We start from the raw sequence: 25158 nt of genomic DNA, 5'->3' as shown, positions 1-25158 counted from the left end.
TTACTCGCCCCTAGCTTCATGCAAACGTCACTCAAGACTAACATAAGGATATGTTCTGTGAAGCTGTTATCAGCGGCTGTTAAAATACTCCCTCTACACACCCACGCCTGGTTCTCATGAGGTAGTTTACACAGTTTGTAACTTATTGTTCAGGAAAGTGGCTAGTTCAGCCATTTTGTGTCTTTAGTATTGCTTTAATAGCTAACAGCCATTTTGTGTCCTTTCTGATATTAACAAGCATTGTGTATACACTATCTATTTCTACAAATTGCCTCTTCTAAACAGGCATCTAAGCCAATGAGTACCTTTTGTCTCAGCAGAACTATTCAAAAGTAATATAGGAGCAAAAATGTAGTTACAGAGCCACCCATAATTTATATCATAGTCCAGTATCAGAAAATGTCCCCCAACAATATGTAGACAAAAGTGGGTGGGGTGGCTAGTTCCCTTCCCTGAACGAGTTCTGCAATAACCCGGTGGTTTTCAGTCTAATTTCTGTTACCAGTCTATAGATGATGCAAGTTACAGAATTCAACTTCACAACTTGCCACAGTTTGATTTCAATTTGCAAGAACTGGTTATTAATCCAGAAACCCTGCTTTTGTTAATCTAGTAATCCTCACACCACATACTTGTTAATCTAGTAATCCTCACTCCGTGTATTTGTTAATCTAGTAATCCTCACTCTGTGCACTTGGTAATCTAGTAATCCTCACTCCACGTATTTGTTTAGTAATCCTCACCCTGCGTACTTGTTAATCTAGTAATCCTCACTCGCGTATTTGTTAATCTAGTAATCCTCACTCTGTGTACTTGTTTAATCTAGTAATCCTCACCCCACGTATTTGTTTAGTAATCCTCACTCTGTGTACTTGTTAATCTAGTAATCCTCACTCGCGTATTTGTTAATCTAATAATCCTCACTCTGCGTAATTGTTTAATCTAGTAATCCTCACCCCACGTATTTGTTAATCTAGTAATCCTCACCCTGCGTACTTGTTAATCTAGTAATCCTCACTCTGTGCACTTGTTAATCTAGTAATCCTCACCTCACGTATTTGTTAATCTAGTAATCCTCACTCTGTGCACTTTTAATCTAGTAATCCTCACCCCACGTATTTATTAATCTAGTAATCCTCACCCTGCATACTTGTTAATCTAGTAATCCTCACACTGCGTATTTGTTAATCTAGTAATCCTCACCCTGCATACTTGTTAATCTAGTAATCCTCACCCCACGTATTTGTTAATCTAGTAATCCTCACTCTGTACTTGTTAATCTAGTAATCCTCACCCCACGTATTTGTTAATCTAGTAATCCTCACTCTGTACTTGTTAATCTAGTAATCCTCACCCCACGTATTTGTTAATCTAGTAACCCTCACTCTGTGCACTTGTTAATCTAGTAATCCTCATTCTGTGTACTTGTTAATCTAGTAATCCTCATCACGTATTTGTTAATCTAGTAATCCTCACTCTGGGTACTTGTTAATCTAGTAATCCTCACCCCATGTATTTGTTAATCTAGTAATCCTCACCCCACGTATTTGTTGCTCTAGTAATCCTCACTCTGTGTACTTGTTAATCTAGTAATCCTCAGATCACGTATTTGTTAATCTAGTAATCCTCACTCTGGGTACTTGTTAATCTAGTAATCCTCACCCCATGTATTTGTTAATCTAGTAATCCTCACTCTGTGTACTTATTAATCTAGTAATCCTCACCCCATGTATTTGTTAATCTAGTAATCCTCACTCTGGGTAGTTGTTAATCTAGTAATCCTCACCCCATGTATTTGTTAATCTAGTAATCCTCACTCTGGGTACTTGTTAATCTAGTAATTCTCACCCCACGTATTTGTTAATCTAGTAATCCTCACTCTGGGTACTTGTTAATCTAGTAATCCTCACCCCATGTATTTGTTAATCTAGTAATCCTCACTCTGGGTACTTGTTAATCTAGTAATCCTCACCCCACGTATTTGTTAATCTAGTAATCCTCACTCTGTGTACTTGTTAATCTAGTAATCCTCACCCCACGTATTTGTTAATCTAGTAATCCTCACTCTGTGCACTTGTTAATCTAGTAATCCTTACCCTACATACTTGGTTTAGGGGGCAGTTGATTCTATCAATCAGTCTTTGGGGATCCATTCTGTCGAGACCACAAATGAAATGTTTTTGTTACTTTTATATTAACATATTATTTAGTGTGTATTTTAGTTATTTAGAGTTAATTCCTTGCTGACATTAAATGCTTATTGTTTGTTTGTGTTCTGTGAGCTCCAGGTGTAAGGAATCGGGGGACCTGGGCAGCTTAGTTTCTCTGAAGCTCCAGAAAGCTGTGCCCGCTGGATTGTACTGTCCGTGTCAGGCGAGGCTGGCTGTGCCAATGTCTAATCAGTCAGTGAAGGGGTTAATTATATTATCCTGCTCTTGGTGCAGCTCCCATAGTAAATAGTGGCCTGAGTAATGGACTATTGTATATACAGTGTTTGTCTTATCTGCTGTGTGGGACTCTGGTCTGTCTCTCATCAAATAAACTCCGGGAAACAGGGTCATAGCGTGAGGGTGAGAAATGAATGGTTTCCAAACCCACGCTCTCTCATATCCTAAAGATGCTAGCTGTGCCCGGGGCGGGGGGGGGGGGGGGGCGGTTGGGGTTTGAGAATAATGGACATCAGCAGCCTGCAGTAACTCGACCACCATGGTCACCGGGCCCGTACCAATCCAAACGGGGATTGTTGCCAGGCTATTTGGCGCGATGGCCAAGTCTGGTCTTGTCCACGTTTATTTTGCAGGAGGAGCCACTGACTGGTTGTTGATCTGGGTGTGAGTGCTGTCTGGTTTGACTTGCTCACCCAGGTTGCCGAGCAGCACCGCGGGGGCACCCTCACCACATGGGACTGCCGCTGTTCAAGCAAGGGGCTCAATGCCACTCTCTCAGGGTGATGGGCAATAGATGTCAACCTTGCCAACAAAGGGACACGTCTTAAAAAGAACAACAACACTGGAATGTTTTCTTTCACTTTACGTTGTTTGGCTGTTTGGCTCCCACAGACTTCCATTGATTGCTGTCGGCTTTTTGGACGGAACCATGGGGATCTGGGATATCCCATCACAGACGCTACGACACAAGTGGCAGCTTCAGGTAGGTAAGACCTGCAAACGCTTGGATCTACACTTCCCCTCGGGCCTTGGCTTGGTTGGTAAACTCCCACTCGCGCGGAGACTGTTCTGCTCCTGACCTGTGCCAGTGCCTGGGTGGCCTTTGCGGAGGTTTTAGGGAATACCCTGAGCTTGGTACCCCACTGGGAAAGATTTGGCCTCTGCCCAAAGTGGGTACAGCTGAAGCTGGGGGAATGAGAGGTGTGGTTCCAACCCTGGATCACATGCTGCCCTGTGTCAGTTTTCCAGCAAGCTCAAAGGTGTGGCGGGATTCTTAATTTCTACTCTCAATATCTCTGAGCCTTTTTGCCCGCCTTTGAAAACCTCAAATATTTATTGGGATCATCGATCACTTTGCAGAGCGCATCTCATAGAATTTACAGTGCAGAAGGAGGCCATTCGGCCCATCGAGTCTGCACTAGCTCTTGGAACGAGCACCCTACCCAAGGTCAACACCTACACCCTATCCCCATAACCCAGTAACCCCACCCAACACTAAGGGCAATTTTGGACACTAAGGGCAATTTATAATGGCCAATCCACCTAACCTGCACATCTTTGGACTGTGGGAGGAAACCGGAGCACCCGGAGGAAATCCACGCACACACTGGGAGGATGTGCAGACTCCGCACAGACAGTGACCCAAGCTGGAATCGAACCTGGGACCCTGGAGCTGTGAAGCAATTGTGCTATCCACAATGCTACCGTGCTACCCCTCCCCTCCTGCTGCAAAGCGTGACAGATTTCATTAACTGGAAGGCACTTTGCAAAGGCTTGCTGTAATGCATAGGAACAATTGGGCAGCATGGCAGCACAGTGGTTAGCACTGTTGCTTCACAGCGCATGGCCCCAGGTTCGATTCCCGGCTTGGTCACTGTCTGTGCGGAGTCTGCACGTTCTCCCCGTGTCTACGTGGGTTTCCTCCGGGTGCTCCGGTTTCCTCCCACAAGTCCCGAAAGACGTGCTTGTTAGGTGAATTGGACATTCTGAATTCTCCCTCTGTGTACCCGAACAGGTGCCGGAATGTGGCGACTAGGGGCTTTTCACAGTAACTTCATTGCAGTGTTAATGTAAGCCTACTTGTGACAAAGATTATTAATATTATAAGTGGGGACCTTTCTGCCCATCGATCCTGACCTGCCTTTTAGTCGAACCGTGTCTTACCTACGTCACAGCCCTTGACTCTTACCTAAATAAAGTTGATCAGTTTTGACTGTCGGCCGTAACAGTTTTTTTGAGGAGAATGTTACAGATTACATTGTCCGCTCTGTAAGGGAATGCGTCCCGAAAGCACTCCTGAATGGCCGAACTCTATTTTTAAGGATTTTTCAAATTTTATTTGCAGTGTTTAGGCATTGGCAATCGCCGCTGCATTTTGTCCTCGAGACGGTGGTGGCAAATGATGACCCTCAACCACTGAGGGTTTTCCTGCTGTTGATAAAACTGAACCTCTCGCTCGGCCATATCAGAGGGCGGGACTTGAGGCAGCCACATTGCTGTGGGCCTGGAGTCGTGTGTCGGCCAGACCGAGTCAGGGCGGCAGATTCCTCTCCTGAAGGACGTGAGTCAATCAGATGGGTTCGTGATGACTGTCACTGATGCCAGCTTTTTAATTCCAGATTTGGTTAATTACCCCCGTTTAGATTCTTGCGACGTTATGCTGGAATTTAAACTCCTGCCTGCAGGCTGTTAGTCCGGGTTTCTGCGTTGCTGGTTCAGTAACGTAACCACGATGTAACTTTACTCCATCAGTGCCCCCTTGTTTCCGACCCACCAGCCCAACGGAAAAAAATAATTTCTCTGTCATCCCGGACAGTTTGCTCGAATCATCTAAAACAGCTCAATTAGATGATCGCTCTCTATTCTCGTGGGGGGGTACGCTCTCTTCTAAGTAACTATTTGTGACCTGGCAGCTCCTGAGTGAAGCAACCCAAAAGCGACCATTGGTCACAGTCTTGGGATCAGGCAAGCCTGTAGACCCGGTGATCTGTGGTGGGTTAACTGACCAGCTTCTGTATAAGAACATAAGAACTAGGAGCAGGAGTCGGCCACCTGGCCCCTCGAGCCTGCTCCGCCATTCAATGAGATCATGGCTGATCTTTTGTGGACTCAGCAACCACTTTCCGGCCCGAACACCATAACCCTTAATCCCTTTATTCTTCAAAAAACTATCTATCTTTATCTTAAAAACATTTAATGAAGGAGCCTCAACTGCTTCATTGGGCAAGGAATTCCATAGATTCACAACCCTTTGGGTGAAGAAGTTCCTCCTAAACTCAGTCCTAAATCTACTTCCCCTTATTTTGAGGCTATGCCCCCTAGTTCTGCTTTCACCCGCCAGTGGAAACAACCTGCCCGCATCTATCCTATCTATTCCCTTCATAATTTTATACATTTCTATAAGATCCCCCCGCATCCTTCTAAATTCCAACAAGTACAGTCCCGATCTACTCAACCTCTCCTCGTAATCCAACCCCTTCATAGAACATAGAACATAGAACGATACAGCGCAGTACAGGCCCTTCGGCCCACGATGTTGCACCGAAACAAAAGCCATCTAACCGACACTATGCCATTATCATCCATATGTTTATCCAATAAACTTTTAAATGCCCTCAATGTTGGCGAGTTCACTACTGTAGCAGGTAGGGCATTCCACGGCCTCACTACTCTTTGCGTAAAGAACCTACCTCTGACCTCTGTCCTATATCTATTACCCCTCAGTTTAAAGCTATGTTCCCTCGTGCCAGCCATTTCCATCCTCGGGAGAAGGCTCTCACTGTCCACCCTATCTAACCCCCTGATCATTTTGTATGCCTCTATTAAGTCTCCTCTTAACCTTCTTCTCTCCAACGAAAACAACCTCAAGTCCATCAACCTTTCCTCATAAGATTTTCCCTCCATACCAGGCAACATCCTGGTAAATCTCCTCTGCACCCGCTCCAAAGCCTCCACGTCCTTCCTATAATGCGGTGACCAGAACTGTACGCAATACTCCAAATGCGGCCGGACCAGAGTTTTGTACAGCTGCAACATGACCTCCTGACTCCGGAACTCAATCCCTCGACCAATAAAGGCCAACACTCCATAGGCCTTCTTCACAACCCTATCAACCTGGGTGGCAACTTTCAGGGATCTATGTACATGGACACCTAGATCCCTCTGCTCATCCACACTTCCAAGAACTTTACCATTCGCCAAATATTCAGCATTCCTGTTATTCCTTCCAAAGTGAATCACCTCACACTTCTCTACATTAAACTCCATTTGCCACCTCTCAGCCCAGCTCTGCAGCTTATCTATATCCCTCTGTAACCTGCTACATCCTTCCACACTATCGACAACACCACCGACTTTAGTATCGTCTGCAAATTTACTCACCCACCCTTCTGTGCCTTCCTCTAGGTCATTGATAAAAATGACAAACAGCAACGGCCCCAGAACAGATCCTTGTGGTACTCCACTTGTAACTGAACTCCATTCTGAACATTTCCCATCAACCACCACCCTCTGTCTTCTTTCAGCTAGCCAATTTCTGATCCACATCTCTAAATCGCCCTCAATCCCCAGCCTCCGTATTTTCTGCAATAGCCTACCGTGGGGAACCTTATCAAACGCTTTGCTGAAATCCATATACACCACATCAACTGCTCTACCCTCGTCTACCTGTTCAGTCACCTTCTCAAAGAACTCGATAAGGTTTGTGAGGCATGACCTACCCTTCACAAAGCCATGCTGACTATCCCTGATCATATTATTCCTATCTAGATGATTATAAATCTTGTCTCTTATAATCCCCTCCAAGACTTTACCCACTACAGACGTGAGGCTCACCGGTCTATAGTTGCCGGGGTTGTCTCTGCTCCCCTTTTTGAACAAAGGGACCACATTTGCTATCCTCTAGTCCTCTGGCACTATTCCTGTAGCCAATGATGACATAAAAATCAAAGCCAAAGGTCCAGCAATCTCTTCCCTGGCCTCCCAGAGAATCCTAGGATAAATCCCATCAGGACCCGGGGACTTATCTATTTTCAGCCTGTCCAGAATTGCCAACACCTCTTCCCTACGTACCTCAATGCCATCTATTCTATTAACCTGGGTCTCAGCATTCTCCTCCGCAACATTATCTTTTTCCTGAGTGAATACTGACGAAAAATATTCATTTAGTATCTCGCCTATCTCTTCAGACTCCACACACAACTTCCCATCCCTGTCCTTGACCGGTCCTACTCTTTCCCTAGTCATTCGCTTATTCCTGACATACCTATAGAAAGCTTTTGGGTTTTCCTTGATCCTTCCTGCCAAATACTTCTCATGTCCCCTCCTTGCTCGTCTTAGCTCTCTCTTTAGATCCTTCCTCGCTACCTTGTAACTATCCATCGCCCCAACTGAAACTTCACACCTCATCTTCACATAGGCCTCCTTCTTCCTCTGAACAAGAGATTCCACTTCTTTGGTAAACCACGGTTCCCTCACTCGACGCCTTCCTCCCTGCCTGACCGGTACATACTTATCAAGAACACGCAGTAGCTGATCCTTGAACAAGCTCCACTTATCCAGTGTGCCCAACACTTGCAGCCTACTTCTCCACCTTATCCCCCCCAAGTCACGTCTAATGGCATCATAATTGCCCTTCCCCCAGCTATAACTCTTGCCCTGCGGTGTATACTTATCCCTTTCCATCATTAACGTAAACGTCACCGAATTGTGGTCACTGTCCCCAAAGTGCTCTCCTACCTCCAAATCCAACACCTGGCCTGGTTCATTACCCAAAACCAAATCCAACGTGGCCTCGCCTCTTGTTGGCCTGTCAACATATTGTTTCAGGAAACCCTCCTGCACACACTGTACAAAAAACGACCCATCTAATGTACTCGAACTATATCTTTTCCAGTCAATATTTGGAAAGTTAAAGTCTCCCATAATTACTACCCTGTTACTTTCGCTCTTATCCAGGATCATCCTCGCCATCCTTTCCTCTACATCCCGAGAACTATTTGGAGGCCTATAGAAGACTCCCAACAGGGTGACCTCTCCTTTCATGTTTCTAACCTCAGCCCATACTACCTCGGAAGATGAGTCCCCATCTAGCATCCTCTCCGCCACCGTAATACTGCTCTTGACTAGCAGCGCCACACCTCCCCTCTTTTGCCTCCTTCTCTGAGCTTACTAAAACACCTAAACCCCGGAACCTGCAACATCCATTCCTGTCCCTGCTCTATCCATGTCTCCGAAATGGCCACAACATCGAAGTCCCAGGTACCAACCCATGCTGCCAGTTCCCCTACCTTATTTCGTATACTCCTGGCATTGAAGTGGACACACTTCAAACCACCTACCTGAACACTGGCCCCCTCCTGCGACGTCAAATCTGTGCTCCTGACCTCTATACTCTCATTCTCCCTTACCCTAAAACTACAATCCAGGTTCCCATGCCCCTGCTGCATTAGTTTAAACCCCCCCAAAGAGCACTAACAAATCTCCCACCCAGGATATTTGTGCCCCTCAGGTTCAGATGTAGACCATCCTGTCTGTAGAGGTCCCACCTTCCCCAGAAAGAGCCCCAGTTATCCAGAAATCTGAATTCCTCCCGCCTGCACCATCCCTGTAGCCACGTGTTTAATTGCTCTCTCTCCCTATTCCTCATCTCACTATCACGTGGCACGGGCAACAACCCAGAGATTACAACTCTGTTTGTTCTAGTTCTGAGCTTCCATCCTAACTCCCTGAAAGCCTGCCTGACATCCTTGTCCCCTTTCCTACCTATGTCGTTAGTGCCAATGTGGACCACGACTTGGGGCTGCTCCCCCTCCCCCCTAAGGACCCGGAAAACACGATCCGAGACATCACGTACCCTTGCACCTGGGAGGCAACATACCAAACGTGAGTCTCTCACGCTCCCACAAAATCTCCTATCTGTGCCCCTGACTATCGAGTCCCCAATTACTAATGCTCTGCTCCTCTCCCCCCTTCCCCTCTGAGCAACAGGGACAGACTCCGTGCCAGAGGCCCGTACCCCATGGCTTACCCCTGGTAAGTCGTCCCCCCCCACAAGTATCCAAAGCGGTATACTTGTTTCTCAGGGGAACGACCGCAGGGGATCCCTGCACTGACTGCTTCTTCCCAGTCCCTCTTACAGTTACCCATCTATCTCTAATCTTTGGTGTAACTAATTCCCTGAAGCTGCTATCTATGACCCCCTCTGCCTCCCGAATGATCCGAAGTTCTTCCAACTCCAGCTCCAGTTCCCTAACTCGGTCTTGGAGGAGCTGGAGATGGCAGCACTTCCTGCAGGTAAAATCAGCAGGGACACTAACGGCATCCCTCACCTCAAACATCCTGCAGGAGGAACATTGCACTCCCTTCCCTGCCATCCCTCTAGCCTTCTACCAAGATCTGGCTAACAACTAAATTAAATTAAAAAAAATAAAAATAAAATAATAATCATAAAGTATGGTACTTACCTCACACCAATGGGTTTTATTATTAGGTTAGAGGAGGAGGGCGGGTGGGAGACACTACACGTGTAGTGTCTCGGGTTTCCTCTCCACCAGAATGTATTGGTGAGGGTCTTCCCAGAAGTCCGCGGGTCGAACTTCCTGTTCCAGCCTTAAACACTAAAAAATGTTTTAAAAACAGCAAAGAGGGACCGAAAACGGGACCAGGTAAGTGTTTACCGCTGAAATTGACTAGCCTGCTCCTGTGAAGGTCTCCCAGAAATCACTAACGCACCGCTCCCGCTGAAATCGACTGGCCTGCTCCTGCAAAGACAAGTGTTTTTAAAGGAGAAACTTACCTCCCAGCAATCACTTGCGCACTGCTCCCGCTGAAATTGACTAACCTGCTCCGCTCCCGCTGAAATCGACTGGCCTGCTCCTGCAAAGACGAGTGTTCAGCAAACCTAGTGAATCTCCTCTGCACACCCTCCAGTGCCAGTACGTCCTTTCTCAAGTAAGGAGACCAAAACTGAACACAATACTCCAGGTGTGGCCTCACCAACACCTTATACAATTGCAGCATAATCTCCCTAGTCTTAAACTCCATCCCTCTAGCAATGAAGGACAACATTCCATTTGCCTTCTTAATCACCTGTTGCACCTGCACACCAACTTTTAGTGACTCATGCACTAGCACACCCAGGTCCCTCTGCACAGCAGCATGTTTTAATATTTTATCATTTAAATAATAATCCCTTTTGCTGTTATTCCTTCCAAAATGGATAACCTCACATTTGTCAACATTGTATTCCATCTGCCAGACCCTAGCCCATTCACCTAACCCAAATCCCTCAATCCCTTTCAGGCTGGCATTGTGCAGCTGCTATGGGAGGAGCACTCACCAACTATATACACTGGCAGCCTTGACGGAGTTGTGCGCATCTGGGATGCCCGATCAGGAAAGATGGAGAGTGAATGCTGTGGCCATACAGCAGAAATCCTGGACTTCGTGGTGAACAGGTAAGTGACTCCATCTCGGTTGCAGCCTAACACTGGTAGCCCAAACTCATCAGGACTTGGAAAGATTGGGTACAATCCATCTCTGGTCTCAGGATTGAAGACATTTAGTCCCATATAAACACACTCCTTCTTTCATAGAAAACAGGAGGAGGCCATTAGATCCTTCTGGCCTGCTCCGCCATTCATTATGTCCAGGACACAAGTCTTCTTTGTAACACTGCCATTGGATATTTTACAGCTCAAACAGGCAGCTGGCACATTGGTGCAAGGTCTCATCCGAAAGACAGTGCAGCACTCCCTCAGTACTGACCCTCCGACAGTGCAGCACTCCCTCAGTACTGACCCTCTGGCAGTGCAGCACTCCCTCAGTACTGACCCTCTGACAGTGCGGCACTCCCTCAGTACTGGCCCTCTGACAGTGCAGCACTCCCTTAGTACGGACCCTCTGACAGTGCAGCGCTCCCTCAGTACTGACCCTCTGACAGTGCAGCACTCCCTGAGTACTGACCCTCTGACGGTGCAGCACTCCCTCAGTACTGATTCTCTGACAGCGCAGCACTCCCTCAGTACTGACACTCTGACAGTGCAGTCCTCCCTCAGTACTGACCCTCTGACAGTGCAGCACTCCCTCAGTACTGACCCTCTGACAGTGCGGCACTGCCTCAGTACTGACTCTCTGACAGTGCAGCACTCCCTCAGCACTGACCTTCTGACAGTGCAGCACTCCCTTAGTACTGACCCGCTGACAGTGCAGCACTCCCTTAGTACTGACCCTCTGACGGTGCAGCACTCCCTCAGTACTGATTCTCTGACAGTGCCGCCCTCCCTCAGTACTGACCCTCTGACAGTGCAGCACTCCCTCAGTACTGACCCTCTGACAGTGCGGCACTCTCTCAAAACAGACCCCCTGACAGGGCGGCACTCACTCAGAACTGACCCTCTGAAAGTGCGGCACTCCCTCAGTACTAACCCTCTGAAACTGCAGCGCTCCCTCAGTACTGACCCTCTGACAGTGCGGCACTCCCTCAGTACTGACCCTCTGACAGTGCAGCACGCCCTCAGTACTGACCCTCTGACAGTGCAGCACTCCCTCAGTACTGACCCTCTAACAGTGCAGCACTTCCTCAGTACTGACCCTCTGACAGTGCAGCACTCCCTCAGTACTGACCCTCAGACAATGCGGCACTCCATGGGTACTGACCCTCTGACAGTGCGGCACTCCCCCTCAGTACTGACCCTGACAGTGCAGCACTCCCTCAATACTGACCCTCTGACAGTGCAGCACTACCTCAGTACTTACCCTCAGACAGTGCGGCACTCCCTCAGTACTGACCCTCTGACAGTGCAGCACTCCCTCAGTACTGACCCTCTGACGGTGCAGCACTCCCTGAGTACTGAACCTCTGACAGTTCAGCACTCCCTCAGTACTGACCCTCTGACAGTGCAGCACTCCCTCAGTACTGACCCTCTGACGGTGCAGCACTCCCTCAGTACTGACTCTCTGACAGCGCAGCACTCCCTCAGTACTGACCCTCTGACAGTGCAGCACTCCCTCAGTACTGACCCTGTGACAGTGTAGCACTCCCTCAGTACTGACCCTCTGACAGTGCAGCACTCCCTCAGTACTGACCCTCTGACAGTGCAGCACTCCTTCAGTACTGACCCTCTGACAGTGCCGCACTCCCTCAGTACTGACCCTCTGACAGTGCAGCACTCCCTCAGTACTGACCCTCAGACAGTGCGGCACTCCATGGGTACTGACCCTCTGACAGTGCGGCACTCCCCCTCAGTACTGACCCTGACAGTGCAGCACTCCCTCAATACTGACCCTCTGACAGTGCAGCACTACCTCAGTACTTACCCTCAGACAGTGCGGCACTCCCTCAGTACTGATCCTCTGACAGTGCAGCACTCCCTCAGTACTGACCCTCTGACGGTGCAGCACTCCCTGAGTACTGAACCTCTGACAGTTCAGCACTCCCTCAGTACTGACCCTCTGACAGTGCAGCACTCCCTCAGTACTGACCCTCTGACGGTGCAGCACTCCCTCAGTACTGACTCTCTGACAGCGCAGCACTCCCTCAGTACTGACCCTCTGACAGTGCAGCACTCCCTCAGTACTGACCCTGTGACAGTGTAGCACTCCCTCAGTACTGACCCACTGACAGTGCAGCACTCCCTCAGTACTGACCCTCTGACAGTGCAGCACTCCTTCAGTACTGACCCTCTGACAGTGCCGCACTCCCTCAGTACTGACCCTCTGACAGTGCAGCACTCCCTCAGGACTGACCCTCTGACAGCGCTGCACTCCCTCAGTACTGACCCCCTGACAGGGCGGCACTCACACCGAACTGACCCTCCGACAGTGCGGCACTCCCTCTGTACGGACCCTCTGACAGTGCAGCACTCCCTCAGTACTGACCCTCTGGCATTGCCGCCCTCCCTCAGTACAGACCGTCTGACAGTGCAGCGCTCCCTCAGTACTGACCCTCTGACAGTGCAGCACTCCCTCAGTACTAACCCTCTGACAATGCGGCGCTCCCTCAGTACTAACCCTCTGAAAATGCAGCGCTCCCTCAGTACTGACCCTCTGACAGTGCAGCATTCCCTCAGTACTGACCCTCTGACAGTGCAGCACTCCCTCAGTACTGACCCTCTAACAGTGCAGCACTTCCTCAGTACTGACCCTCTGACAGTGCAGCACTCCCTCAGTACTGACCTTCTGACAGTGCCGCCCTCCCTCAGTACTGACCCTCTGACAGCGCAGCACTCCCTCAGTACTGATCCCCTGACAGGGCGGCACTCACTCCGAACTGACCCTCCGACAGTGCAGCACTCCCTCAGTACTGACTCTCTGACAGCGCAGCATCCCTCAGTACTGACCCGCTGGCAGTGCCGCACTCCCTCAGTACTGACCCTCTGACAGTGCGCACTCCCTCAGTCCTAACCCTCTGACAGTGCAGCACTCCATCAGTCCTAGCACTCTGACAGTGCGGCACTCCCTCAGCACTGACCCTCTGACAGTGCGGCACTCCCTCAGTACTGACCCTGTGACAGTGCGGCAGTCCCTCAGTATTGACCCTCTAACAGTGCGGCACTCCCTCAGCGTTGACCCTCTGACAGTGCGGCACTCCCTCAGTACTGACCCTCTGACAGTGCGGCACTCCCTCAGTATTGACCCTCTGACAGTGCAGCACTCCCTCAGTACTGACCCTCTGACAGTGCGGCACTCTCTCAGTCCTGACCCTCTGACAATGCAGCATTCCCTCAGTACTGACCCTCTGACAGTGAGGCCCTCCCTCAGTCCCACCCCTCTGACAGTGCGGCACTCCCTCAGTCCTGACCTCTGACAGTGCATCACTCCCTCAGTACTGACCCTCTGACAGTGCGGCACTCCCTCAGTACTGACCCTCTGACAGTGCAGTACTCCCTCTTTACTGACCCTCTGACAGTGCGGCACTCTCTCAGTACTGACCCTCTGACAGTGCAGCACTCCCTCAGTACTGACCCTCTGACAGTGCGGCACTCCCTCAGTCCTGACCTCTGACAGTGCAGCACTCCCTCAGTACTGACCCTCTGACAGTGCGGCACTCCCTCAGTCCTGACCTCTGACAGTGCAGCACTCCCTCAGTACTGACCCTCTGACAGTGCATCACTCCCTCAGTACTGACCCTCTGACAGTGCAGCACTCCCTCAGTACTGACCCTCTGACAGTGCAGCACTCCCTCAGTCCTGACCTCTGACAGTGCGGCACTCCCTCAGTCCTGACCTCTGACAGTGCAGCACTCCCTCAGTACTGACCCTCTGACAGTGCGGCACTCCCTCAGTCCTGACCTCTGACAGTGCAGCACTCCCTCAGTACTGACCCTCTGACAGTGCATCACTCCCTCAGTACTGACCCTCTGACAGTGCAGCACTCCCTCAGTACTGACCCTCTGACAGTGCAGCACTCCCTCAGTCCTGACCTCTGACAGTGCAGCACTCCCTCAGTACTGACCCTCTGACAGTGCATCACTCCCTCAGTACTGACTCTCTGACAGTGCGCACTCCCTCAGTACTGACCCTCTGACAGTGCGGCACTCCCTCAGTCCTGACCTCTGACAGTGCAGCACTCCCTCAGTACTGACCCTCTGACAGTGGAGCGCTCCCTCAGTACTGACCCTCTGTCAGTGCAGCACTCCCTCTGCACTGACCCACTATGATAGTGCAGCACTCAAACATGGACAAAGAGCTGAATGCCAGAGGTGAGGTGAGAGTGACTGCCCTCGACATCAAGGCAGCATTTGACCGAGTGCGGTATCAAGGAGCCCGAGCTAAACTGGAGTCAATGGGAATCAGGGGGGAAACTCTCCGTTGGTTAGAGACACACCCGGCACAAAGGAGGATGGGTGTGGTAGCTGGAGGTGAATCATCTCAGCTCCAGGACATCACTGCAGGAGTTCCTGAGGGTAATGTCCTCGACCCAACCATCTGCTTCATCAATGACCTGCCTTCACTCATAAGGTCAGAAGTGGGAATGTTTGGTGATGTTCAGCACCATTCGCAACTCAGAAATTGAAGCAGTCCATGTCCAAACGCAGCAAGACCTGGGCACTACCCAGGTTTGGCTTGAGAAGTGGCAAGTTACATTCGTGCCACACAAGTGCCAGGCAGTGACCATCTCCTACAAGAGAGGATCTAACCTTCTCCCCTTGACATTCAATGGCATTGCCATCGCTGAATCCCCTACAATCAACATCCTGGAGGTTGCAATTGACAAGAAGCTGAACTGGACTAGCCATATTAACTCTGGCTACCAGGGCAGGTCAGAGGCTGGGAATCCTATGGCAGGTAACACACCTCCTGACTCCCCAAAGCCTGTCCACCATCTACAAGGCACAAGTCAGGAGTGAGATGGAATACTCTCCACTTTTCTGGATGAATGCAGCTCCCATCAACACTCGAGAAGCTCAACACCACCCAGGAGGGAGGCAGCAGGGTAGTGGTATTGTTACTGGACGATAATCCAGAGATCCAGTGTAATGCTCTGGGGACATGGGTTCAAATCCCACCAGGGCAGATGGTGGAATATGAATTCAGTAAAAAAAAGTCTGGAATTATGACGACCATGAAACCATTTTCGATTGTTGTAAAAACCCATCTCGTTCACTAATGTCCTTTAGGGAAGGAAATCTGCCGTCCTTACCCGGTCTGGCCTACACGTGACTCCAGACCCACAGCAATGTGGTTGACTCTTAAATGCCCTCAGGGATGGGCAACAATTGCTGACCCAGCGACGCCCACATCCCATAAACAAATAAAGAAAAAAAACCTCTCCTCCTTCCACAAACAGTCACTCCCTCCACCACTGACGAACAGTGGCAGCCGTGTGTACCGTCTACAAGATGCACTGCAGCAACTCACCAAGGCTCCTTAGGCAGCACCTTCCAAACCCACCACCACTCCCATCTAGAAGGACAAGAGCAGCAGAAACCTGGGAACCCCACCACCTGGAGGTTCCCCTCCAACTCACTCACCAACCTGACTGGGAAATATATCGGCCGTTCCTTCACTGTCGCTGGGGCAACATCCTGGAACTCCCTCCCTAACAGCACAGGGGGTGTACCTACACCTCCGGGACTGCAGCGGTTCAAGAAGACAGCTCACACCCACCTTCTGAAGGGCAACTAGGGATGGACAATAAAAGCTCGGCCGAACCAGCGACGCCCACGTTCCGGAAATGAATTAAATAATTTTTTTTAAACGCATTCCAGGTCCCAATCACTCGCTGTGTTTAAAAAGCAAGCTTTTTCCTCCTGTCGCCATTGCTACTTTTGTAGTCAACTTAAATCAACCTCGAGAGGTTTTCAATCTGTCCGCCAATCGGAACAGTTTCTTGCCATCTGCCCTGTCCAGGCCCCTGGTGATTTTGACACCTCTATCGAGTCAAACGTCTTCTCGGGCAGTAAACGGCAGCCTTGCCAGCGATATCCACAACCAAAGAATGAATTCAAATACAACACTATCCAGTTCAAATTTTCATGACATTATGCTCAATACTAATACTTAAATTCAAATAATAATCACTTATTGTCACAAGTAGGCTTCAATGAAGTTACTGTGAAAAGCCCCTAGTCGCCACATTCCGGCGCCTGTTCGGGGAGGCTGGTACGGGAATTGAACCTGCGCTGCCGGCTGTGTTCTGCATTACAAGCCAGCGATTTAACCCACTGTGCTCAACCAGCCTCTACAGTAACAGTTTGTGGCCATTCAGCTTTTCAAACCTCCTCCATCATTCAGTTAGATCCCGACACCTTCTCTCCCTCCACCCCTTGGCTAATTGACATCTCTATCTCTCTCTCGTAGTGTTGAAAGCTCCAGTTGTCTGTTGTACACAATCCCTATTCCTGATTTCCACCCAAATGGATTCAACCTTATCCTCCATAGCACCGATGTCATCCCTTACTGTTGCCCGGATGTCATCCTTAAATAGCAGAGCTACACCACCTCCCTTGCCATCTGCTCTGTCCTTCCGTTTAGTTTGATACCCTTGGATATTTAACTCCCAGTCGTGACCATCCTTTAACCATGTTTCAGTAATGGCCACTAAATCATAGTCATTCACGATGATTTGCGCCATCAACTCATTTACCTTATTCCGAATACTACGAGCATTCAGGTAAAGTACACTTATGTTGGCTTTTTTACCTCTGTTTTGAATCTTAACACCTTAATCAGTAACCTCTCCTAAGTTGTTTTTCCTCTTAACTTTTCTCCTAATTTTCCTTGTCGTTGAACCCATATCTTCATGTAACAACCTGTCGCGTCGCTTACCATTAATGTTTTTACTTCCCATTTTATTCCTTTTAGTATTCCTGGTCCTATTCACTGAGCTCCCCTCAGTCACTGTACCTTGTACTGTCGCCCTTTTTGATTTTTGGCTATGGCTTCTCTGCCTTACACTTTCCCCCTTACTGCCTTTTGTTTCTGTCCCTGTTTTACTACCTTCTGACTTCCTGCATCGGTTCCCATCCCCCTGCCACATTAGTTTAAACATTCCCCAACTGCTCTAGCAAATAGCCCCCCCTGGACATCAGTTCCAGTCCTGCCCAGGTGTAACCTGTCCAGTTTGTACAGGTCCCACCTCCCCCAGAACCGGTTCCAATGCCCCAGGAATCTGAAACCCTCCCCCTGACACCATCCCTGCAGCCACGTATTCATCCTATATATCCTGTCATTTCTACTCTGACTAGCACGTGGCACTGGTAGTAATCCTGAGATCACTACCTTTGAGGTCCGATTTCTTAACTTCCTTCCTAGCTCCCGGTATTCTGCTTTTAGGACCTCATCCCTTTTTTTACCTATGTCGTTTGTACCGATGTATACCACGACCACTGGCTGTTCACCCTCCCCCCTCCAGAATGTCCTGTACCCACTCCGAGACATCCTTGACCCGAGCACCAGGGAGGCAACATACCATCCTGGAGTCTCGTTTGCGACCACAGAAACGCCTGTCTATTCCCCTTCCAATCGAATCCCCTGTAACTATTGCATTCACACACTTATCACCCCTCCCCTCTGCAGCGGAACCAACCGTGGTGCCACAAGTTTGGCTGTTGCTGTTTTCCCCTGAGAGGCCATTCCCCTCAGCAGTATCCAAAGCGGTATATCTGTTCTGCAGGGGAATGACCACAGGAGATTCCTGCACTCCCTGCCTCACTCTCTTGCTCTGTCTGGTGGTCACCCATTCCCTTCTTGCCTGCGGAGTCTGAGCCTGCGGTGTGACCACCTCTCTATACGTGCTATCCACGATGCTCTCCGACTCGCGGATGCTCCAAAGTGTCTCCAGCCGCCGCTCCAGCTCTGAAACTCGAGCTTCCAGGAGCTGCAACAGGAGACACTTTCAGCACACATGCTGACCCTGGGGACTGGAACTGTCCCCAGCCTGCCACATGGAGCAAGAGGAGCAGACCACGCCTTGGAGCAGTCCTGCCATGATTTATTCCTTTGAATTAAACTTTTGAAATTAAACTTTAGAAAGATGTTTTTGTGTTGGATTATATCCAATCTGCTGTATACTATTTAATTAGCTTGATCCCTGAGTATTTATCTTGCTATATTCAAATTTAGCCCAGTCTGCCTTTCAGCCAATCAGGTCACAGTCTCCTGTGAAGTCAGTTTACCGGTTTTTTTTCAATTTTCAAATAAACAAACAGACAAGCAACTGTCCTAGCGGCCACGCCGTGACCCGCGCCGTGGTCCTCTCCTGCTCCTATCTTCTATGTATCTCTCGACTCCGAACGATAACTCGGGGATTTGCCTTGCCCTGGGATTTTCTGCCACTTTGTTTCTCGTTCAGACCTCCAGCATCTGGAGGGGCTGGTTTAGCACAGTGGGCTAAACAGCTGGCTGGTAATGCAGAACAAGGCCAGCAGCGCGAGTTCAATTCCCGTACCGGCCTCCCCGAGCAGGCGCCGGAATGTGGCGACGAGGGGATTTTCACAGTAACTTCAATGAAGCCGACTTGTGCCAATCAGCGATTATTATTATCTGCCATCTTTTGCTTTTTGTTTTTAGTTAATTTTCCCGTGTTCCCAGTTTCTTGTGTGTAAATCTGTGATTTTGTGTTTGTTTTTTTCCCTCAACAGGGAGGCGTCTGTCATCGTCACTGCATCCGGAGATCGGACGTCAAAAGTCTTCTACCTACAACGGCCCGAGCGGTAGAGCTGGCAATCGGCATTTTAATCACCCTCTCCCCCGCAGCCCCCAGCTCATTGACTCCGCAGCTACAGCACCTTGTGTAACTCGAGTCGTGCTGTGCAGCAGGGGGAGGGGAGGGGGGCATCCCTTCCTCATTATTGACTTTTAACAAAAAAATAAAATGCTTCAATTTCTTGTTCTTAGTTTAAATAAAAGTAATTTTTGGGACCGTATCAGGAAAGAGTTTCCACCCTCTCAAAACCTGACTCGTACTTGTAGGTCCGACTTTAATTTCTGTATGACACGTGGTCTGTACCACCAACGCTGGAATTAACAGTACTACTCAATACAGAGGGAGCTTTACTCTGTATCTAACTCCGTGCTGTACCTGTCCTGGGAGTGTTTGATGGGGACAGTGTAGAGGGAGCTTTACTCTGTATCTAACCCCGTGCTGTACCTGTCCTGGGAGTGTTTGATGGGGACAGTGTAGAGGGAGCTTTACTCTGTATCTAACCCTGTGCTGTATCTGTCCTGGGAGTGTTTGATGGGGACAGTGTCGAGGGAACTTTACTCTGTATCTAACCCCGTGCTGTACCTGTCCTGTGAGTGTTTGATGGGGACAGTGTGGAGGGAGCTTTACTCTGTATCTAACCCTGTGCTGTACCTGTCCTGGGAGTGTTTGATGGGGACAGTGTAGAGGGAGCTTTACTCTGTATCTAACCCCGTGCTGTATCTGTCCTGGGAGTGTTTGATGGGGACAGTGTAGACGGAGCTTTACTCTGTATCTAACCCCGTGCTGCACCTGTCCTGGGAGTGTTTGATGGGGACAGTGTAGAGGGAACTTTACTCTGTATCTAACCCCGTGCTGTATCTGTCCTGGGAGTGTTTGATGGGGACAGTGTAGACGGAGCTTTACTCTGTATCTAACCCTGTGCTGTACCTGTCCTGGGAGTGTTTGATGGGGACAGTGTAGAGGGAGCTTTACTCTGTATCTAACCCCGTGCTGTACCTGTCCTGGGAGTGTTTGATGGGGACAGTGTAGAGGGAGCTTTACTCTGTATCTAACCCCGTGCTGTACCTGTCCTGGGAGTGTTTGATGGGGACAGTGTACAGGGGGCTTTAGTCTGTATCTAACCCCGTGCTGCACCTGTCCTGGGACTGTTTGATGGGACAGTGTACAAACATACGAACGAGGAACAGGAATAGGCGATTTGGCCCTCGAGTCTGCTCCGTCATTTAATAAGATCATGGCTGATCTATTGAGTGAACTCTACTGTTTATCCCACCTGTACCCGATAAATCCTATCATCCCCTTGCTCACCAAGAATCTATCCATCTCTGTCTTCCTAGGTCATACAATTTATAAGGAGGCGATTCAACCCATCGAGTCTGCACAGGCCCATGGAAAGATCACCCTATCTAAGCCTGCACCTCCACCCTATCCCCATAACCCAGTGACCCCATCTAACCTTTTTGTTTGGACAGTAAGGGCAATTTATCACGGCCGATCCACCTAACCTGCACATCTTTGGACTGTGGGAGGAAACCGGAGCACCCGGAGGAAACCCACGCAGACACGGGGAGAACGTGCGGACTCCGCACAGACAGTGACCCAAGCCGGAATCGAACCTGGGACCCTGGAGCTGTGAAGCCACAGTGCTAACCACTGTGCTACCGTGCTGCCCTTAAAATATTCGCAGACTCTGCTTCCACCAGCTTTTCAGGGAGTGAGTTCCAAAGACTCGCGTGTCTCTGAGAGAAAAGATTTTGCTTCATCTTAGTGTCCAAAAGGTTAGGTGGGGTTACAGGGATAGGGTGGAGGCGTCGATTGGATTGGATTTGTTGATTGTCACGTGTACCGAGGTACAGTGAAAAGTATTTTTCTGCGAGCAGCTCAACAGATCATTAAGTACATGAGAAGAAAAGGGAATAAAAGAAAATACATAATAGGGCACCACAACATATGCAATGTAACTACATAAGCACTGGCATCGGATGAAGCATACAGGGTGTAGTGTTAATGAGGTCAGTCCATAAGAGGGTCATTTAGGAGTCTGGTGACAGTGGGGAAGAAGCTGTTTTTGAGTCTGTTCGTGCGTGTTCTCAGACTTCTGTATCTCCTGCCCGATGGAAGAAGTTGGAAGAGTGAGTAAGCCGGGTGGGAGGGATCTTTGATTATACTGCCCGCTTTCCCCAGGCAGCGGGAGGTGTAGATGGAGTCAATGGATGGGAGACAGGTTCGTGTGATGGACTGGGCGGTGTTCACGACTCTGAAGTTTCTTGCGGTCCTAGGCCGAGCAGTTGCCATACCAGGCTGTGATGCAGCCTGACAGGATGCTTTCTATGGTGCATCTGTAAAAGTTGGTAAGGGGTAATGTGGACATGCCGAATTTCCTTAGTTTCCTGAGGAAGTATAGGCGCTGTTGTGCTTTCTTGGTGGTAGCATCGACGTGGGTGGACCAGGATAGATTTTTGGAGATGTGCACCCCGAGGAATTTGAAACTGCTAACCATCTCCACCCCGGCCCCGTTGATGCTGACAGGGGTGTGTACAGTACTTTGCTTCCTGAAGTCAATTACCAGCTCTTTAGTTTTGCTGGCGTTGAGGGAGAGATTGTTGTCGCTGCACCACTCCACTAGGTTCTCTATCTCCCTCCTGTATTCTGACTCATCGTTATTCGAGATCCGGCCCACTATGGTCGTATCGTCAGCAAACTTGTAGATGGAGTTGGAACCAAGTTTTGCCACGCAGTCGTATGTGTACAGGGAGTAGAGTAGGGGGCTAAGTACGCAGCCTTGCGGGGCGCCGGTGTTGAGGACTATTGTGGAGGAGGTGTTGTTGTTCATTCTTACTGATTGTGGTCTGTTGGTCAGAAAATCGAGGATCCAGTTGCAGAGTGGGGAGCCAAGTACTAGGTTTTGGAGCTTTGATATGAGCTTGGCTGGGATTATGGTGTTGAAGGCGGAGCTGTAGTCAATAAATAGGAGTCTAATGTAGGAGTCCTTGTTTTTGAGATGCTCTAGGGATGAGTGTAGGGCCAGCAAAATGGTGTCTGATGTGGACCGGTTGCAGCTGTATGCGAATTGCAGTGGTTCAAGGCGTTCTGAGAGTAAGGAGGTGATGCGCTTCATGATCAACCTCTCGAAGCACTTCATTACGACTGAAGTCAGGGCCACTGGTCGGTAGTCATTGAGGCACGTTGCCTGGTTCTTCTTTGGTACCGGTATGATGGGCTTAGGTAGGGTGCTCTTTCCAAGGCCAGTGGCACCAGCCCTTGGAAAGAGCACTCCACTTAAACCCACACCTCCACCCTATCCCAGTAACCCCCATCTAACATTTTGGACACTAAGGGGCAATTTATCATGGCCAATCCACCAAACGTGCACATCTGTGGACTGTGGGAGGAAACCGGAGGAAACCCACGCAGACATGGGGAGAACGTGCAGACTCCGCACAGACAGTCACCCGAGGCCGGAATTGAACCCGGGTCCCCAGCGCTGTGAGGCAGCAGTGTTAACCACTGTGCCGCCCTGAACTCTGAGCTAGCCAGATGCGCTGTTCTGCATAGTGTTAGAAGGTGCATCTTCAATCCTTGTTCATAAGATATAGGATCAGAATTAGGCCATTTGACCCATTGAGCCTGCTCCGCCATTCGAGCATGGCTAATCTCATCCTGGCCTCAACTTCACCGTCTTTATTCGTTCATGTGGGTGTCGCTGTCTGGGTCAGCATGTGCTTCACAGCGCCAGGGTCCCAGGTTCGATTCCCGGCTTGGGTCACTGTCTGTGCGGAGTCTACGCGTTCTCCCCGTGTCTGCGTGGGTTACCTCCGGATGTTCCGGTTTACTTCCACAAAACCCGAAAGACATGCTTAGGTGAATTGTACATTCTGAATTCTCCCTCCGTGTACCCGAACAGGCGCCGGAATGTGGCGACTGGGGAATTGTCACAGTAACTTCATTGCAGTGTTAATCTAAGCCTACTTGTGACAATGAAGATTATTATTATTATTACATTTGGTATCAATGTAAGTTGGGTAAATTATCACGGGGGGAGGGGGGGGGTTGGTGGTATTGTCACTGGATTAGTTATCCAGAGAGCCAGGGTAATGCTCTGGGGACCTGGGTTTGAATCCCGCCACAGCAGATAGTGGAATTTGAATCCACCAAAAAAAATGATGACGGTTGTCGATTCACTCCTACCCTTTAGAGACGGAAATCTGCCGTCCTTACCTAGCCTGGCCTACATGTGACTTCAGACCCACAGCAGCATGGCTGATTCTTAGCTGCCCCTCAAGGGCAATTAGCGATGGGCGACAAACGCCGGCCTTGCTCGCGACACCCACATCTTTAGACAATTAAAAAAAAACTTGCAGCCATCCAAACTGATTGGATCTTGTTTAGTTTGAACAAACTCCGCCTTGGAAGATAACATCTGAAGAATCGGTTTCCTGGAATAAAGTTTCAACAATTTTCTGCTTCAGTAACGTGGATGAAATATCTCGAATTGTATATATTTACACACTCTTGTAATAAAAAGATTTTAAAGCATGTTTTCTTGGTAAAGCACATTGTTGACTGGATGGTGCTGAGTGTTTTATCATGTTTCAGTGCAATATTAAACCGAGACTCCCGTCTAAATATTTTGTCTGTTCAGGTTGAAGTTCACGGTGCCCTGGCTCTATTTGAAGGGAGTTCTTTGGGTTCACTGGCCAACATTCCTCTGTCAGCATTGGCCGTGCTGCTTTGATAGTTAAATCTCATTCGAGCGACGTTACAGCATTGAAAATCCTCTCTCAGTTAATTTAATAGACCCAGTAACCGCACTTTCAGTTCCAGTTTGAGTTTCATCCAAGAATTGCCCAAATGCCCCTTAATTTTAACCATCGTTGGCAAATAGAATTTACAGTGCAAAAGGAGGCCATTCGGTCCATCAAGTCTGCACTGGCCCTTGGAAAGAGCACCCTACCCAAGCCCACACTTCCACCCTATCCCCGCAACCCAGTAATCTCACCTAACCTTTTGGAAACTATGGGGCAATTTATCGTGGCCAATCCACCTAACCTGCACATCTTTGGACTGTGGGAGGGAACCGGAGCACCCGGAGGAAACCCACGCAGACACGGGGTGGATGTGCAGACTCCGCACAGACAGTGACCCAAGCTGGGAATCGAAGCTGGGACCCTGGGGCTGTGAAGCAACTGTGCTACCACAACCTGACACTAGTAAATTCATGCTGTGCTAAACTACTAATAATCTTTATTTAATAATCTATTATTGTCACAATTAGGCTTACGTTAACACTGCGATGAAGTTACTGTGAAAAGCCCCTAGTCGCCACACTGCCTGTTTGGGTACACAGAGGGAGAATTCAGAATGTCCAATTCACCTAACAGCACGTCTTTCGGCACTTGTGGGAGGAGACCCACACAGACACGGGGAGAACGTGCAGACTCCGCACAGCTAGAAATCAAACCCATGTCCCTGGCGCTGTGAGGCAACAGTGCTAGCCACTGTGCTACCCTAAACCATTGAGGGGCAGCACAGAAGGAGCCTATTCGGCCCATAATGCCCGTGCCAGCTCTGGTAGAGCAATCCAAATTAGACCCATGCTCTTTGTACATCACCCTCTAAATTTCTCCTCAAGATTTTATCCAATTCTCTTTTGGAAGTTCCTGCTGAATCCGCTTCCGCCTCCCTTTCGGGCAGCGCCTTCCAAATCATAACTCACGAGGTTAAAAACGTTCCTCGCCTCATCTCCGATTCTTTTGCCATTTAGTTCAAATCTTCTGTTCGAAGCAAGTCTTCCGGGATTTGCAGGACGAAACCGGAGCATCCGGATGAAACCCACGTAGAC

The 25158-nt window shown here is 49.2% G+C and overlaps 1 protein-coding gene across 1 annotated transcript in view; it reads left to right on the top strand.

The window, feature by feature from the left end:
- aamp (angio-associated, migratory cell protein) overlaps positions 1 to 23942 on the top strand; it is a 108693-nt gene extending 84751 nt beyond the window's left edge. The window contains exons 9-11 of the mRNA XM_072468650.1: positions 3060 to 3150; positions 10470 to 10624; positions 19252 to 23942. Of these exons, the coding sequence (XP_072324751.1) occupies positions 3060 to 3150; positions 10470 to 10624; positions 19252 to 19327 (322 nt within the window). The 3' untranslated portion in view covers positions 19328 to 23942. The remainder of the gene's footprint in view (positions 1 to 3059; positions 3151 to 10469; positions 10625 to 19251) is intronic.
- Positions 23943 to 25158: the final 1216 nt, after the last annotated feature.

The sequence above is a fragment of the Scyliorhinus torazame genome, chromosome 2, assembly GCF_047496885.1.
Source record: "Scyliorhinus torazame isolate Kashiwa2021f chromosome 2, sScyTor2.1, whole genome shotgun sequence".
Lineage (NCBI taxonomy): Eukaryota > Metazoa > Chordata > Chondrichthyes > Carcharhiniformes > Scyliorhinidae > Scyliorhinus > Scyliorhinus torazame.
This window is presented reverse-complemented; position numbering and strand designations above follow the sequence as displayed.